The sequence below is a fragment of the Thermobia domestica genome, chromosome 10 (assembly GCF_964235325.1).
Source record: "Thermobia domestica chromosome 10, izTheDome1.hap1.1, whole genome shotgun sequence".
NCBI lineage: Eukaryota > Metazoa > Arthropoda > Insecta > Zygentoma > Lepismatidae > Thermobia > Thermobia domestica.
In genome coordinates this window covers 12247159-12263982 of record NC_137463.1, presented here as the reverse complement: position 1 = coordinate 12263982, position 16824 = coordinate 12247159, and the positions used below count along the sequence as shown (strand labels likewise).

The 16824-nt window shown below is 33.8% G+C and overlaps 1 protein-coding gene across 1 annotated transcript in view; it reads right to left on the bottom strand.

Moving 5' to 3' along the window:
* Window positions 1-243: 243 nt before the first annotated feature.
* The window catches only part of LOC145662290 (lipopolysaccharide-induced tumor necrosis factor-alpha factor homolog), a 36093-nt gene continuing 19512 nt past the window's right edge, over window positions 244-16824 (bottom strand). The window contains exons 4-5 of the mRNA XM_081727700.1: window positions 14116-14257; window positions 244-7792 (exon numbers count right to left, since the gene is read on the bottom strand). Coding sequence (XP_081583826.1) covers window positions 7690-7792; window positions 14116-14257 — 245 coding nt within the window. The 3' untranslated portion in view covers window positions 244-7689. The remainder of the gene's footprint in view (window positions 7793-14115; window positions 14258-16824) is intronic.

The window sequence follows — 16824 nt, the reverse complement described above, 5'->3', positions numbered from 1 at the left end:
ATGATACCTTACCTACCGATGATTGATCGATTGACCTTCATCATCAGCTCGCTGTTCACCAATAGGAAAATCCGTTTTTTTTTTTTTTTTTTTTTTTTTTATCATTCACACCTCGTAATGTCACAAGTAATTTATTTCGGCATCGAAATTTTAACCCTTTACTGTTTTACGCAATGTTATTTATAAATAAACAAAAGTGGATTATGAGATTCACAATCGAATTCTTCGAATGAACTTAATAAGTATATTTCACAAAATTTTCTATATTTGATTAAAATTACAATATTTTACATGTTTGATATTTGCATCAAATGATCAACGAAATGTCTATTCTATAATAATAATAATACAATTTAGAATATTTTCTAAAAGGCAAAATTGCAAAACACATAATGGTGAAGAACAGATTTTATCAAGAAACCATGTGCCTCATTAAGTCTTATCTTGAATAACATTGGCGCAACTACAACAAATAGATAACAAGGAAAGTTAAAATGTCAAAATGTACACTACACACCAGAGGCGTACGGGGCGGAGAAAGAGGGGTTCGAAACCATCTCAGAAACATTTGAATTGAGATTTTACTACCAGAATACAGGCTGATTCAAAAAACGGGTAATTTTGAAAATTAACTAATTTCATGAAACCAAATTTTTAAAAAATGTATCTTATTTAATAGTAAAAACAATGTCATTTTAGAACACATACAGTACAATTTTAGTAACCGGTGGCCACTGGCTAATTGGCCACTAGTTTGGCCAGTGGCCACCGGTTACTGTTACCAAAATGATCGCCATCTTCTTAGGTATTGATAAACACCAATATCAATCTTTCTATAACTTATGGTTCCCGAGATATGGCTCCTTAAATCACCCGAAATCGGAACTTGTTTGGCCAACATCTCGGGAACGGTAAGTCATAGAGAGTTGATCAATACCTACGAGGTTGGTAAACATTTTGGTACCAATAGTAACCGGTGGCCACTGACGAAACCAGTTGCCACCGGTTACTAAAATTGTACTGTATGTATTCTAAAATGGCATTACATTCACTGTAAATGAGATATTTTTTTAAAAAAATTGTTTAGTTTAATAATGCTTCCCTTCACTCGAAGGCCCTACAAACTATTAAGAAATAACCATGAATTTCACACCCAAAAGAAACAAAAAAAAAAAAAAAAAAAACGGTTCCAAACAATATTTTTTGCAATGTTCCTCAGTGAAAGATACTGTGCCCAACCCTTACTAAATTTAGAACTCTAAATGAAATAACCTCATGCACACTGTATTACCTAAAGCAACAAATGATAGCTTGATATAGCACAATGAAAGAGTGTATTCTAATAGCTGGAACGCTCTACAAGTACTAGCAACACATTTGGGTTGACTGCCACAAATAGATGACTGCCAATAAATGTTTCCAATTGTTAATAAGGTTGTAAAGTAATCTAAGAAATACAATAGAACAAGATCATTTACTAGCCAGGTCTTCCAGCTATCCACCAGTATATTCCTATAGATCTAAAGCACTTTTGTTTGTTACTCTTATTTCGCCAAGAATACCGACCCAATATATAAAAATAAATGTAAAAAGAGAAGAAGAGTGGTATGTATACAAATAACTAGTAAATTCTTTTAAGAATATTAAAAGTAGTGTAGTGCAAGCCAATCTACATTTTACCTAGGAAATCATTTTATAATCTGAATCTTAATTGTCCCCAAACGAAGTTTCACCGTTCGCCACTGCTACATGTATACACACACCACAAGTTTACACACGAATAAACTCATGGTGTATTCATTTAAGCGGTACATTACAAACCACAGATAAAATGAATTAATGTAGCTAAATGCGAGTGCAGAAGAGAACAATACGTTGATTTTTAAAATATAATTTTAAAAAAGAATTTAGTGTGTATTAGTAAGTGCTACTACATTACACAACTCTTAAAAGGAATGGAATAGCAAGAAAAGTGTCATAATAGTGATTCTCTGAAATTTTCTTTCTTTTTAAAGAAAATAAAAAATAGAGCAGCTTTTGTTGCTGATAATACCGAGTTATACATACATACTTCAATTACTAGAAAAAACGCTTTTCTTTTAATACTTCTGTACTTCAACAACGGATGCCATATGATTTGTTAAACAACGGATAAAGTTTTTGTTGATGTTCCCCGAAAGAGTCAGTGAAGCAGAAGATTGCGAGTTTCCATTGAAACTGAAAATTTCGGCAATTACTCTATAGCAGATGTATATCAACTTTAGTCCACGTAAATTTGTAACTACGCATGAGTTTAACTCTTTTAAGTTGTTACCATTCACATAATTCATGTCGAAAATCACAAAATCATTTTAGCTAGGTTTTCAAGGTTCAAGAATCTTGCCAACAGAATACAACTTCTACCCATTAATTACTGATAACGTTTTGTTAAAACTAATCAAAATATTTTCACATTTTAATATTTAATGTACACAGTTACCTATCTAAAATCGTATACATTTCTTTTCATTCTATTGTATATCAATCACAATCACTACACAATTAATCTTAAAAATCAAGCTTTAGAAGGTTACAAAATTATGTGTACGGATGGAGTACAGTGTTTCTATGTAAAGATTTAATTATTCTTTAACAGTCCTGTACACTTAAAACAGTCAGATTTTGTAAATACGTGTTAAACTCACTAAAATCTACATAGTCAGTTTTAGAATTCTCACTGCTACTTGAGAGTGCATAATCTTTGCAGGATATCCTACAAAGTCCCACATCATAGGGATGTGTGTTAGTTCTTTGTACAGAAAGTCCCGAAATGAAATACAGTAATCAGCCGATTTTTTTTACGTACTAGAAAAAAAATCAGCTTATAGTTGATCGACCTAACACACAACGAGCAACACATACGCTAATGGACGGTTACTATTTACTAAAAACTGAAAATCGATTTACTGACCGCTGACTTCACCTACAACCATTACGCTTATATACAAGAAGTATTGTTCATGTCTTGTTTAAAGAATCGATAGTAATAACCACGTTTATCACTGATCGTGACATTCGTTTGAATCTTGAGAAGTTTCTTTAGAACCACTAGTTATAAAATCATCACTGATGAAGAAAGAAAGAAAGAAAAAAAAAAAAAACAGTGGCTAAATTGTTACCTACACTTTAGTTAGGTTAGGTTAGGTTAGGTTGCAAGAATCTTGTAACTGTCATTAAAAAAATCTTGCAATCCTACAATATTGCTCCATGTAAACATAGTCTTGAAAGGGACATGGAACTTGCAAGGAGTCAAACCATGTGCAACTTTCTAGGTCGTCTTGCTTGCTACCTGCTATCGCCCTCCCACTGACAAAGAAAGAACCACTTTCGCCGCTTCAGAAACGACAGGTTCTTTCAGGCGGACAGGGGAAACGCGCCAAAATACACGTTTTTAATAAGGAGGTTGACTATTTGTCCACTAGAGTGCATTGCTGCATGGGTGGAAATATCTTTCTTCCTTTCAGAAAGTTGTAGTAAATAGAAAGATGGGGTTGCAAGATTTTCTAATAACAGTTACAAGATTCTTGCAGCATAGCAACCTAGCTTTTGAGAATGCAATTAATCTTAGAAAAACAAGCGAAAACAATAAATTATTCCCATGATGTCAGATTTTGGAGTGAATTATGAAAAGATAATTCCAACATTTTTAAAAACTTTTGTGTATTACAGTTCAAGTGAACACTGCAATACGTATTACTCTTACAATTATGATCTACAGTTAAATAAACTTTTGTTTCGCAGTGTTCAATCGTGAAGTACAAACTCAAATTACAAGAACACATGGAAACTCAATTTGTAAAAACTAAAAACTTCCAAAGTTTAGATATAACGTAGCCTCTAATAAATGAACACTAATAATTAAAAAAAAAAAAAAATGTTCGTGTTTTCCGCTATTCCGTAAATCGAGAAAAAAAAACTGTGAATCTATTGCGACATTCTATTATATATATATATGTAACTTTGCACTACGTACTTTAGTACGGAACATCCTATATATTATACATATTTCATAACAATAAATAGTGGCTACAGAGAATTTCTTCAAGAGGGAGGCGAAACACTCAATTTCATTTCCTTTTAGAACAAGCGTGACTTCTGTCTACATATAAATCATCTTAATATAGTAAATATTTATTTTTCCATGCCTTGCTCAAAGGGGGAAGTTTAAGCCTCGAACTCCCCTTGCGTACGCCACTGACAAAAAGTGTAAAGCTGCGTTACTCTCATGTCACACCTACATATACTCATCAGCATGTTTTAATTCAAAAAATTATTTCCTACACATTAAGAATCTGGGTGTCACCATAAAATGACAATAATGTTTTTTCGACAAAATCGTATCTTAAGAATTGAAAACCTTCCATTTTTTAAGCCACTTGAAGTTACTGGACTTAGAAGTGTAGATCCAGGAAAGAAGTTTGTTCTAATGAATACACCACGTGCAGTGCTTCTCTTATGGAAAATACATAATAATAACGAATTATAAGAGCCACATGCATCTTCTTACTACTAACGTTATCACGAATATCGTATTTGCTGAAACAGAATCATTAACATTATTTCTTTTTTTCTATCCAAATTATATTTCACCTCTATATCTTGGCACCCAGACTCTTAATCTGTACTAAATACCAAATGTACAATTACACTATTACTACCCATGTTTGTAATACATGTCAGATTATCTTTTTTCTAAACCGGTAAAAACTTCAGATCAAACTCTGGGGATTTATTAATAGTAAAACAAAACATAGCTGCACCACATTTCGTTTACCCTACGAAAGGACAAGCAGTAACCGCTTATGAACTAGGTATAGGAACCTACCCTAAATAGATACTTATATCTAGTACAATGTTAAGATATGGTTCTAAAATACATACGTCGTCGTGTATTCTGTAAGTGACTACACAAGTATTTATAAAAGCCTCAATACACAACAATTTAACAATTTAGGTTTTACATACGTGATTCCACAGTAAGGGGAGAAAAAGGTTCCGAGACACAAAAACAAATGAAAGAAAACTAATAAGGCACATGTTTGATTCTCGGCATGTATATGTATTTTTTTTTTTTTTTCAATCTCATTTCCTAATTTTTTTCTATTCTCTTAATTACGGACATAACAAATTATCTACCTTACATACAAAATATCTATTTTTTGCCTTCAGATTATCCACAATTATAACATAAAGCAAACTAACAGAAAATCAACTTGACTAGTACTATATTAGGACATATTAAATTACAGCGTCCTATCGTATATGAATTACATTTTTCAGTCGTCTTTGTCATATTTACACTATCAAGAACTGGTAGGTCTTTGACAAATTGAAAAAAAAAAAAATGTCTTATCCTTTGGTAATAAATCAGTTTACTAATTATAAACTGCATATTTCTAGTATTTCAGGTCTGTGTTTGGCTTCTTGTATTGAGCAAGGTGAAAGTCCCACAACCAATGCTAATGTTGATATCACATAAACACTTATATTTTCTAACTGAAAATCTAGGACGGGAAAATGACTCAAATAGGTACAGCAGCTAGCAAATACATACCCATCTATGTTCTGCATGTTGATAGCTTTGAAATGAAAAGGCGAATTTGAGTACCATTCCAGAGAATTATGATCTTCCTAAAAAAGAATAACTGACATCCATTTTTACCGAAGCTATTGACCAAATAACGTGTGTAGAATGGGCAACATTTTTGCTCACGATTGTACTTAGGGGAATCAAAAAAGTTTATACAGTGACTATTCCGATTTCATCTTTTTGAATAATTATATATAGAGTGAACCTGAAAGATGTGCACAAACTCCGGGAAGTGATTTGTGACATTAAAAGAAGACAAAAAGTCCTCTTGCATTTTGTCGAATTCCGTATCTTGTACGAGTGACAGGGGTGCCAACTTGAAATCGTCGAAAATCAATTGTCAGGGTTCGCCCTGTATATTCACAAATAACAAGACGATTTCGAACCTGTATTTTATAATCTTCAATCAACTTCACAGAATAAGCCATTGACAATTTGAAACAGTAGGTTTCCAAATTCTGAACAGTGTTCTGGATGCTTTCTCCCACACGCAAGTGGGTATCGTTCGCCCGCGATGCTGCAGATGGAGCCGTCGCAGCGCCTGTGCAAAGCGGAGACGAGTCTCTCAGTCTGAGTCTGGTAACTATGGAGAGAAGGTATTTTGACGTCGTGGTCAAAGGAGGAAATGCGAACGGAAGCAGATATCAATAACCGCCTCGTGGAAGTCTATGGGAGACCACACTCAGCGATGGCAACACAAAGCCATATTACAACTCTTGGGTGGGAGCGTCTTCATCTACCATCTACCATACAGTCCTGCTCTCTCCCCAGTGACTTCCACCTGTATCCGGCTTTGAAGATGATTCTCGGTGGCAGGCGCTTTCGAGGAAATGCTGAAGTCATAGAAGCTGTTCGATGTTTCTTTCGTAGTAGAATCCTGAATTCTTCCTGAAAGGGTTTTTGAAGCTTAATGAAGACCGGAATGATAAATGTGTCTCAATGTACATGATACGTATGTGGAAAAATAAAGGTAGACCGATCTTTAATGTAATATGCTATTTTTGGTCTTGGATTCTCACCTCTGTCTACAGTCGCCAGGGAAAACTTATTTTCGGAATCCCCCTCGTACAACCCTACTACCACTTACTTGTACTATAAAAATATCACAAAAACTACATAATTGAAACCCAACTTGTATTTTATGCACTAGCAAAAGCATCTGTTCACATGTAGATTTTACTATTTTATAACCCTATGACCAGTTGCTCCACTATCACGCCTCTGATCTTATGGTACATGTGGGTTCAGAAGTAAGTTGAAACTTGATAAACATTAAAATAAAACCATAGATAATGCAAGCTCGGTTCTTGTCCACGTTACCTTCATTCAAGTTTCAAGTAAAATGTAAATACGTACAGAAAAAAGTTTTCTTAAACGAAATTCAGAATAATTATTATTCTTACTAAAAATTATTGATTGGCATAATAATAATAATGTAATGCTATAAGTTCTTCTACTAGAGTACAATTTATCAATTTATACATAAAAAACTTAGCGCTTTGCATAGAGATATGCATATTATTGATATATATATATGAAATATGGTAAATTCATACTCTGGAATGCGAAACTTTCAAACGAAAAAAAAAAAAAGCTACCCATACTTTAAAATACATACATACATGCAAATAAACAATATATACAGCTGCCTATACGTAATAATACAGTACGTCAACGACTGTTTGTTATCGTAGATAATGTTCAAATGATCTGAAACCATGCCAACAGAGATTCAGGAATAAGGTAAAGTTCATTTATCAAAGTCTTCTTTCATTTCATACAATTATCTTGGAAATACTCGTCTACAGTATATTTGCTTACATAGTGTCCTATTACATGCCGAAAACGTGGCAGCTACGTATATATATATATAATGTACAATGTTATATGCACATCAAAACAAAATTAAAATGACTATATAGATATATATATACACATATATTAAGTAATTTGATGAGGATGAATACAACAAAGAAATAATGAATGTTTTCTGCTGAATGAGAAATTAAAAGTCTTAATTATAGTAGAATGACTCAATTAAGAAATGATCAGCTTTATCACTAGTTATCGTAGGTGCCCAAGTGTGACTTACAGTTGGGGCAGGAATGATGTACAGATTTGCAACAGTCCATTAGGTATGGCAAACAACAACACAGGTAGCATCTGAAACCAGAGAAAAAGAAAGATTAAATTCAGTCAAAAACTATTCACTATGCATCTTTAGTATATTACGGATGAGAGCGGTACTTCGTAATCACACTTGGGGTTGTGGTAGCTCATTGGTAGAACGCTCACCTTTTGTGTTTGAAGTCCTTAGTTCGATCCCAGTTCGTGTCAAATAGGTTTTGTGGTGGGCAAACACCGTGTGAATGTGTTTCCTCGTGGTTCTCCCGTTTCCTCCCACTTTCCTCAATCCACCATTTTATTTATTATCATCAACACGCCTCTCCCTTATCCTCGGAAGGCAAACGTTGGACATCAAACTAGAAATTTAATTTCATTTCATTTTCGTTCCGTACTCACACTTGTAAGAACATTCACTCGAGTTTTCATACAAACACAGCTTGACCGGATATTCAAGCTGAAAAACCTGAACACTTTATATGATGGGGTCTGATTTCAATTTTAGTTTTATAATAGATTATGAGATAATAGATTATAATACATATAACATTGAGAAATGAATGAAATGGTGGAACGAGAAAATTGGGAGGAAACGGGAGAACCCCGAGAAAACCCACGCATACGGTGTTTGTCCACAACAAAGCTCACTTGGTGCGAGCTGAGATCGAATTAAGGACCTCATGCACCACACAACGCTCTACCATTGAGCCACCACGGCCCCAGCAGAATTTTCAAGAAATATGGTAAACATTTCTGAATTCAAATAAGCATAAAAAAAGTACGAGTAGAGGTTGCAGTCAGCTATGAGGCATCATTATCCTGAAGTAAATAAATCAATGTGTTAATAAATAAAAATATTTAAAAAAAACTTCTATTTATAATTTCGAAAAGGACTGAGCATTAGGAAGTCAACTTCTTTATGATCATATAAATGCAACGTTGTTGATAATGTGTGTAATGAACGCATAATGTAACAATAAAAAAGTAAAGTCTTAACCCTTTTACGATCTGGTCTTTTTTAGGTAAATTATAGACTTTGAGTCAAGCGGCTATAGCATCATCCCTATTTGTCGAAGGATCATAGTTCATGCCTCGTTTTTTTAGGGATTTTGATTTTTTTTTTTTTTTTAATTTTGAGCCCCTCTGGACCCCCCTTCCTGTTAACGCAGAGACCTGAAATTCAACTGAAAAATACTGAGGGTGGACTAAATGTGTGTACAAAAATTTCAAGCTTCTATCTTGAATAATAAAAGCGGGAAAAATATTTACAAATGATCCCCACAATGCCCCAGATTACCGCAAAAGACCCTGATCTCGGGTAAAAAATTTCCTGGGACATCCCTATCCTAGGGTCATGTTTTGTACCTCATTCTCTTCAGAATAGAACAGTCTTTCAAATGGTATTATCCACATGTCTCCATTATGTATCTGAAGCGTAAAAATCGCGTACAAAGGAGATTTTTTGGTTAAAATATCCTTCTTTTTTTAACATTTTTGCCCCTCTGGACCCCCCCCCCCCCCCGTTATTTGGAGCTGCAATAATGCGAACCAGAAGAGCAAATAGTGACAGGTTACTACAGATGTTCAAATATGTCTGAATCAAATTAAATTTTTAAAATCAATTACCACATAATTTGAATGAACAGGAATAATTTACCAAGAAGATACCTAGGTTATAAATGACCATAATTTCAAATATGTCTAAATTACAGTAAAACAGTTAACTAAAAGGAATTGCTAATTTATCAGAACTATGATTTACTAAAATTGTATTCTTATATACACAGCGTTTTCTTTATGAACAGAGAATTTGCTCAAAGGCGTATATTGACAAGAGAATGGGACAGTTTCTTTTAAATATATTGTTCTGAAATAATTCTGCAAGAATCTGGAAAATCATTATATACTTAATGCTATAGAACATTTTTCTAAGAACTAAAATTCAAAATATTTGTTTTACTTTTTTTTTATATTTTTTTAACGGTGCAAAGGACCTGAAATTACAAATCTTATGTAATATATTGGTGAAACTATATTAATGTTTACTTCCGTACTGGATGAAGATATTGCCATTTTGAAAACTATTACTTTTTTATTTCTGCATTTTTTTTTAAAATTTTTAACTTGAATATGTTGAATTATTAATTGTAAATAAAATTCAGCTGGAAAAATGTTTCTTTTATTTCCTATAAACTGTAGATGAATGCGTCCTAGCAAATAATATTAGTGTAGTTATGATTTTATTTTGTGTAAATTTTCAGGTTGATGTAGTGGTGTGGATTGGCTATGTTTATTTCTATAGAGTATCTGATAGTGAATGATTTAAACCAACATTTTAGCAGACCTCCCTTTTTATATATGACAATACAGTCAATATCCAGCTTAAGCATATACTGGAAACAATGTCAATGAAACTTATGAAGCAATATCTAATTATCATTATTATAATTATTATTTCATTTAAATATAATCTAGATATATTCAATGCTGCATAGTACAGAAGAAGACAGCGTGACCGTTGAAACAATTAATAGTTAAAATAGTGAAATAATTTTCTTTACGGAATTGAAATGTGAATGTTTTCTTTTTATTGTGGTTAAGTTCGATACCTTTTCTTCTTTCTCTTTTCCTGTACTTCTCTTTCTCTTTATTTCATTTTTTTCTTTCATTCTTTCTTCTTTTCACAGCCTAACTACCGCCTAATGTCATCTTTATCCTAGAGACATTTTATCTGGAAGGTCTCTCTTCGGTGAAGTGGGAGCCTTATCCAACACACGGTTAATATTTACTATGGTTTCTACGGAGACGGTTGCTATAAAGATGGCACGAGACGGGGGTTAGAACGCGAACAGTATCCTCAGCATCAACTTTGCTACAGACTGCACAGTTTCTCCTTTCTTCGATCATGACCTTTTTCACACTTATCCACTTTTCACCCTTCGTGATCAACTGGTTTAGAAATGGCTCTAGTTTCTCCCGTTTCAGTAGAGATTCACAGATAGAAATTCGATCGAGTAAATGTTTTCGTGTCAGTTCATGTCGCACCCAAACGTCGACATTCTGTTTGTAGCCAGCTTTCTCCAAATAATTTAACACTCTTAAATGATGAATGTTCACGTCGGTTTGGGTACAAAACCTCGCGGCCCAAAATCTCACTTGGCCAAAACCTCGTTATACTCAAAATCTCGCCTGACCAAAACCTCGTTATACTCAAAATCTCGCCTGGGCAGAACCTCGTTATACTCAAAATCTCGCCTGGGCAAAACCTCGTTATACTCAAAATCTCGCCTGGGCAAAACCTCGCGATCCTGATCTTGAGAGAGAGAATCTCGCCTGGTCTAAACTACGCGGAACGTAATCTCGCCTGGAAAGAAATATCAGTATAAAACGTCGTCACGACGATTTCTTCGATGTTGAATGTTCTATATATTCCTATATGTATATATTTTGTAATAACACATAATTGGATTAAAATAATAAGAAGAAAAATTTTAACGCGTGCTTTGAAAATCTATATAAAAATGAAAATGACTATGTTTGTGACAACATACTTCTTGAGCCACCTGACCGATCTCGATGAAAATTTCAACATAGATGATGTTTGGGCCTGGGATGTATTATATAATTTCATTTTGACGGCACAACGAAGGGGGCGGAGAGATATTTAAAAATAAATGAAACTTAACAACTCTTGAACAACGAGATCAATATCGATCTAATTTGCCACACAGATCAGGTTAGAGCCTGGCATGGTTTTTATCATTTCACTTTGACAGAAAGGGGGAGACATATAGAAATACATAAAAAATGAAAGTGGCTGCGTTTTTGACTTAATAACTCTTGAACCAGTCGACTGGTCTCGATCAAATTTTCGACATGTAATGGTTTTTATTTCACTTTGATGGTGACCTTAGGAAATTCTAACAAAATCGAATAATATTTGTGAAAGTATGAAATAATATCTGAGTTTTTACGTCCCTCGATTTTATCTTGTAGGTTAAATGAGACGTAGATGATCAGGATGAAGGAAATGATGGAATGAAGAAAGTGGGAGGAAACGGAAATACACCGAGAAAGCCCACTCTCACGATATTTTTTTCTTCTTTTCATTATTATTATTATTATTATTATTATTATTATTATTTGTAATATGGAATTGCATATTAAGACTCATTGGGTAAATTTTAAGGAAAGGTTTCATTCTGCAAGGTTTTGGCCAAGCGAGATTTTGGTCCGTAAGGTTTTAACCAGGCGAGATTTTGGCCCACGAGGTTTTGGCCCGGCGAGATTTTGGCACACGAGGTTTCGGCTGTCGAGGTTTTGACCACGCGATGTTTTGGACTGCAAGATTTTGGTTGGCGAGATTTCGTCCGTATCCCGCTTACGTCGTTAATGATATTATGACTGCTCGCATAGCAGTCTTGTTCGACTTTTGCCAGAATATCCTCCGCTTTTACTGTGATTCGTCACCCACTGCGAGAAGTATATTGCACACCGAAATTTCCAGAAAGAGAGCGAGTGAACCATCTTTACGCTGTTTATATATATATATATATATATATATATATATATATATATATATATATATATATATATATATATATATATATATATATATATATATATATATAACATATCTTGTCCATAAACAGTATATGTATCTTCGCGGCCCTGTGCAGCATTTGCGCCCTTACAGAAATAAAACTGTAAAATGTAGCACAGTATTGTGGAAAGTTTACATATCTTAACGACGCAATACCTTCGATCTGATTTGAGACACTAAAATAATACTGTACGCAAAGCGCTAAATACTTTTTAGACTATTAGATGGCATGAACAGATTTCATCTAAAAAGACAACAACAGTTGTCCAGATTGTTTCAGATTTGCATAATTATTGGACGCAGAGTTACACTTCCCTCTTTTTATCACCTACGTTATGTTCAATTTAATTTATAGCTAATTTTCTTAGTGGTTTTCTCTCTCTGCCGCTCTCGTCACAAAACTCAGAAAGGATGAGTTAGTAAGTCAGCAAGGGGCGGCAATTAGGAGGGTGCAAGAGGCGGCAGTTGCCTCCCCCACTTTTTTTTTAAATGACCCCATAATGTATATAGTTTCATTTGGAAATGTAAAGATTTTGTATGTATATTACTGGTTCATAGAAAAGAAAAAAAAAGAAAGTGCCATACAATATTTGTCCTTGCGTGAATACGTATTGGTTATTTGTCTTCCCGTGGAGTAAGAAAGCTACAGAAATTACGTTTTAATTGCAATTCAAAGCAATTAATATTGCAATTACGTATTTCTTTAAATGTCGTCGCACATGCTTGTAGCACTTACTGTCTTCCATTTTCTAAGAGTAATAACATACATTTAATGGCATATGTAGAATTAAAAATATATGTTATTCATTAATCCCCAGTTTTAATATAACTTTCAGAAAACAAGCCTCATAATTCACTACTATGATTAATATGATCCTTTCTATTTATTTGTTTTGCAAATTTGTTATTAAATAATCTGATCACACAATTTTCCAGACAGAATTTTAAGATGCTCATGAGAAAGGTATTAAATGTCTTCTTACTCTTTCGTTGTTTACGAGTACAAAGGGCTAATACCCACTTGCGTTGCTCTTGTCGATTTGCTTAATAAAATATGAAATACGATATACGGTATTTTAACTGAAAAAGATAGTATCCTATTAGTTATACAACCTTCCGTCAAACAAAGTGTTAGAAACAAGCAGAAAAATCAACACTGATATACAAATATTCAGACCATGTTTTACCTCCCCCCCCCACGCACACACGCTGCCACCAGGGCCGGATCCAGAATTCTCTGAGGCGGGGAGTGCGCCAGTAACTACCAGTACATTTGAATTAAATTTGAGTTTTTTAAAAGCCTTTAGGCATATGTGATATGAATAAGGAATTCCTTTGGAAATGCTAAATGCCTGCTCTCGATGAATTCTTTCCCTTCAACCTTCAGAAAATTGACTTAAACTATTGATTTTGCAAAACTCACTGCTAGCTTCCCACTTTAGGTAGTGTATATTTACAACGAAGGGGGGGTGCACGTGCACCTTTGCACCCCCCCCCCCCCTAAATCTGGCCCTGGCTGCCACTGATCTGAGATATTACAAAAGGTAAAAACAAAGGAATCGAAGGTTCTTACCCGTCGGAACCGATCACTTTTCTCTTAAATTTACCGACAACTGTGTACAAAATGAGGAATTATACAGGAATATCTACAGGAATATACCAACATTTATACAGGAATTAATGTGAATACCCTTTAGAACAGGTGTGTATCCACTTTCAGAGAAAAAAAAATACATATGACATTTGTGTATGTACTTACTGAAGCAGGAAAAGCACTACACAAGTAAGGTGAGCTGCTCCTTTATAGTCAGACACAGTAGTTGTTTTGATGTTGGCTCGACATACTGGACATGTTATTCGAACCGGATTTGGACCAAGGGCTTCCGGGTCAATAATTACAGCTGTAACAAAGAAAGAAAGAAAGTAAAATGAACTATCTCAATTACAGTCGACCTGAAAACATTATATCCTCATTAGAATATTTTCGTCTGTCCAACTACAAACATCATCGTCAGTATAACAATAAATCGTAAAATAATAATAATTTTCAACATAATGTTACCAGACCTCGTCATTTTCTGAGAATAATCCTCCTTATGACACTTCTGGATCTCCATAAGTGCGCCGATTTCTCAGCAACTTTCGGGGAGGGGGAATTCGGATATATGCTTGGTTGCAGATAAGGGTCTAAGAAGGCATATATAAAGATTTTAAGAAAAATTGAATTCAAATGATGCCAAATATTGTCTATTCATAAAAAAAATACCTATTAACAGTAAAAATACATATAGCCAACATGGGCATTGGGGGAAGCGGGACAGGATCGGCACCCTTGCAAACATGTCCATATAAACGCACAATTTAATTCTATAAAATTCTATTACATGATTTTCCCCATTTTTTACTTTCTAAGCATTCATAGGGGAAAGCGTTGTACCTGTGAACACTTTTAGAGTCTTCGAAATTTTGGTGCTAATATTCAGCACTTTTTCCCCAATTTTTGTCGTACATTTGAAGTGCCATCTCTTTGCTATCAGATAGGATGATTTTTAAACGTGTTACATAATTACATTAGCTTTTATAGAATATAACAAGAGCATATCCGTTTTGTTCACAGGTACATTGAACGAAGTGATAATTACAACGTTTCTGAGGCAATAATATAAAAAGAAGCCGTAAATATTAACAGTTATAAATTGCAATAAAAGGTTTAGCTATAAAAAGTTGCCCAGAATTGAAATTTTATTAATTAAATTAAAAATTGAAGAGAAGTTTTAACAAAAACTTGTGAACAATAAAGTTGAGCATATACAACTCTTAACATTATGTTATACAATAAGCGAATATATAGAAACTACTTAAAATTATAATTAATAACTTTATATCCTAACTTAACCTATATAAAATATGTCAATTGTTTTAACTACTTACATTGTGTAGCTTTAAACAATATTATTTATCGTTCAAAGGTACACGATGCATTAATGTTCATAGGTACAAGAGGGTCAACATTACGAAAAAAAGTTCTCCACTAGCTTAAATATTGAACAGATGTTAAAACTAAAAATATTACTGTATTCACCAATGATTGTACCCCAAGTTTGGACAAATAAATATCACAAGTTGCGAAAACCGAAGAGTACAAAACTCAAAAAGTAACTACAAAAAATCTTCGTTTTGGGGGTGAAAAAATTAAAAGGAACATTACTCGGCACAACACTCAGTAAACAACAGCCAAACGCGTTTGTAGTTTTTTTTTTTTTTTTTTAATTTAATCTTTCAAACGAATTTTTTAATCACTGCACCTAGATAGCTCTGAATTCGAGAAAAGCACAGGTGTTCAAAGTTACGAATAATTTTAATATCTTTAATATCCTGAATCGTTAGTTTCCTAAATACCGATTTATTCCAGAGAAATATGTTCAAAAAGGTGTTTGTAAATGTATACCAGTTTGTGTAGCATATAGTTACAGAATTTGTACTGTATAAAATTTTAAGTATTCTGTAAATATGCCTAAGGAGAAGTGTAATCGAAGTAACTCTATCCATCACGACTCTGGAACTCACTAAAGAAATAATAAACACTTCTGACCAGAGTATATACACTTGTTTATTAAAAACTAAATTACAGTGTAACGGTTTCGACAACTTAATGTTGTCTTGATCAGACACTAACTACAGGAGTTAGTGTCTCATGAAGACAACGTTAAGTTGTCGAAACCATTACACTGTAATTTAGTTTTTAATAAACAAGTGTATATACTCTGGTCAGAAGTGTTTATTATTTCTGTAATCGAAGCTTTTTACTAAAGCAATGGATTTCTGATAATAATAACTATGTGTTGTGCTGCCAAAATGTCTTGAGCCGTGGCAAGAATGTGAACTAAAGCTCACCCACCCACGCGTTGAGCCAATAAGGGTTCGGCTGTTCCTAAGCGAGAGAAAACGAGTGGAATTCCTTCAGCCGATAGCAGCGCTTGGAATGGAAGACTAGGGATCAAGTCAATGTGGTATATTTATAATAATGTATAGAATAAACAAGTGAATCTGAAATACCGTAAGATATTCCTTAAGTGCATATTATTTTGTTTATAGTGCAATCCTGTTCCCATTTATCACTGAGAAGTTACTCGAGAACTGAAGCAAAAAACTTCTGTGGAAAACTGTACATTTTCCTATCTGCCAATCTATTTTACTCACATAAGTTCAGTTCTTTTCACATTTCTGCTGTTTCTAGTGACAGTAGTGAATTAAATTTAAGTAACCAACCATAATGTAAGCTTCTTGAAGAGCAATCTTATGAATAAACTCACCTAACTATTCTGTATCTTCTTATAGACTAGTTCAAGTAAACACATTAAAACATCAAAATTTCCTTGACAGGTGCCAGTATTTCAAGCCATGGGTAAGAAAAGGTTTTAGAGGGAGTTAGGATGTATGAGAATTAATTACATAGGAAATTTAAAAT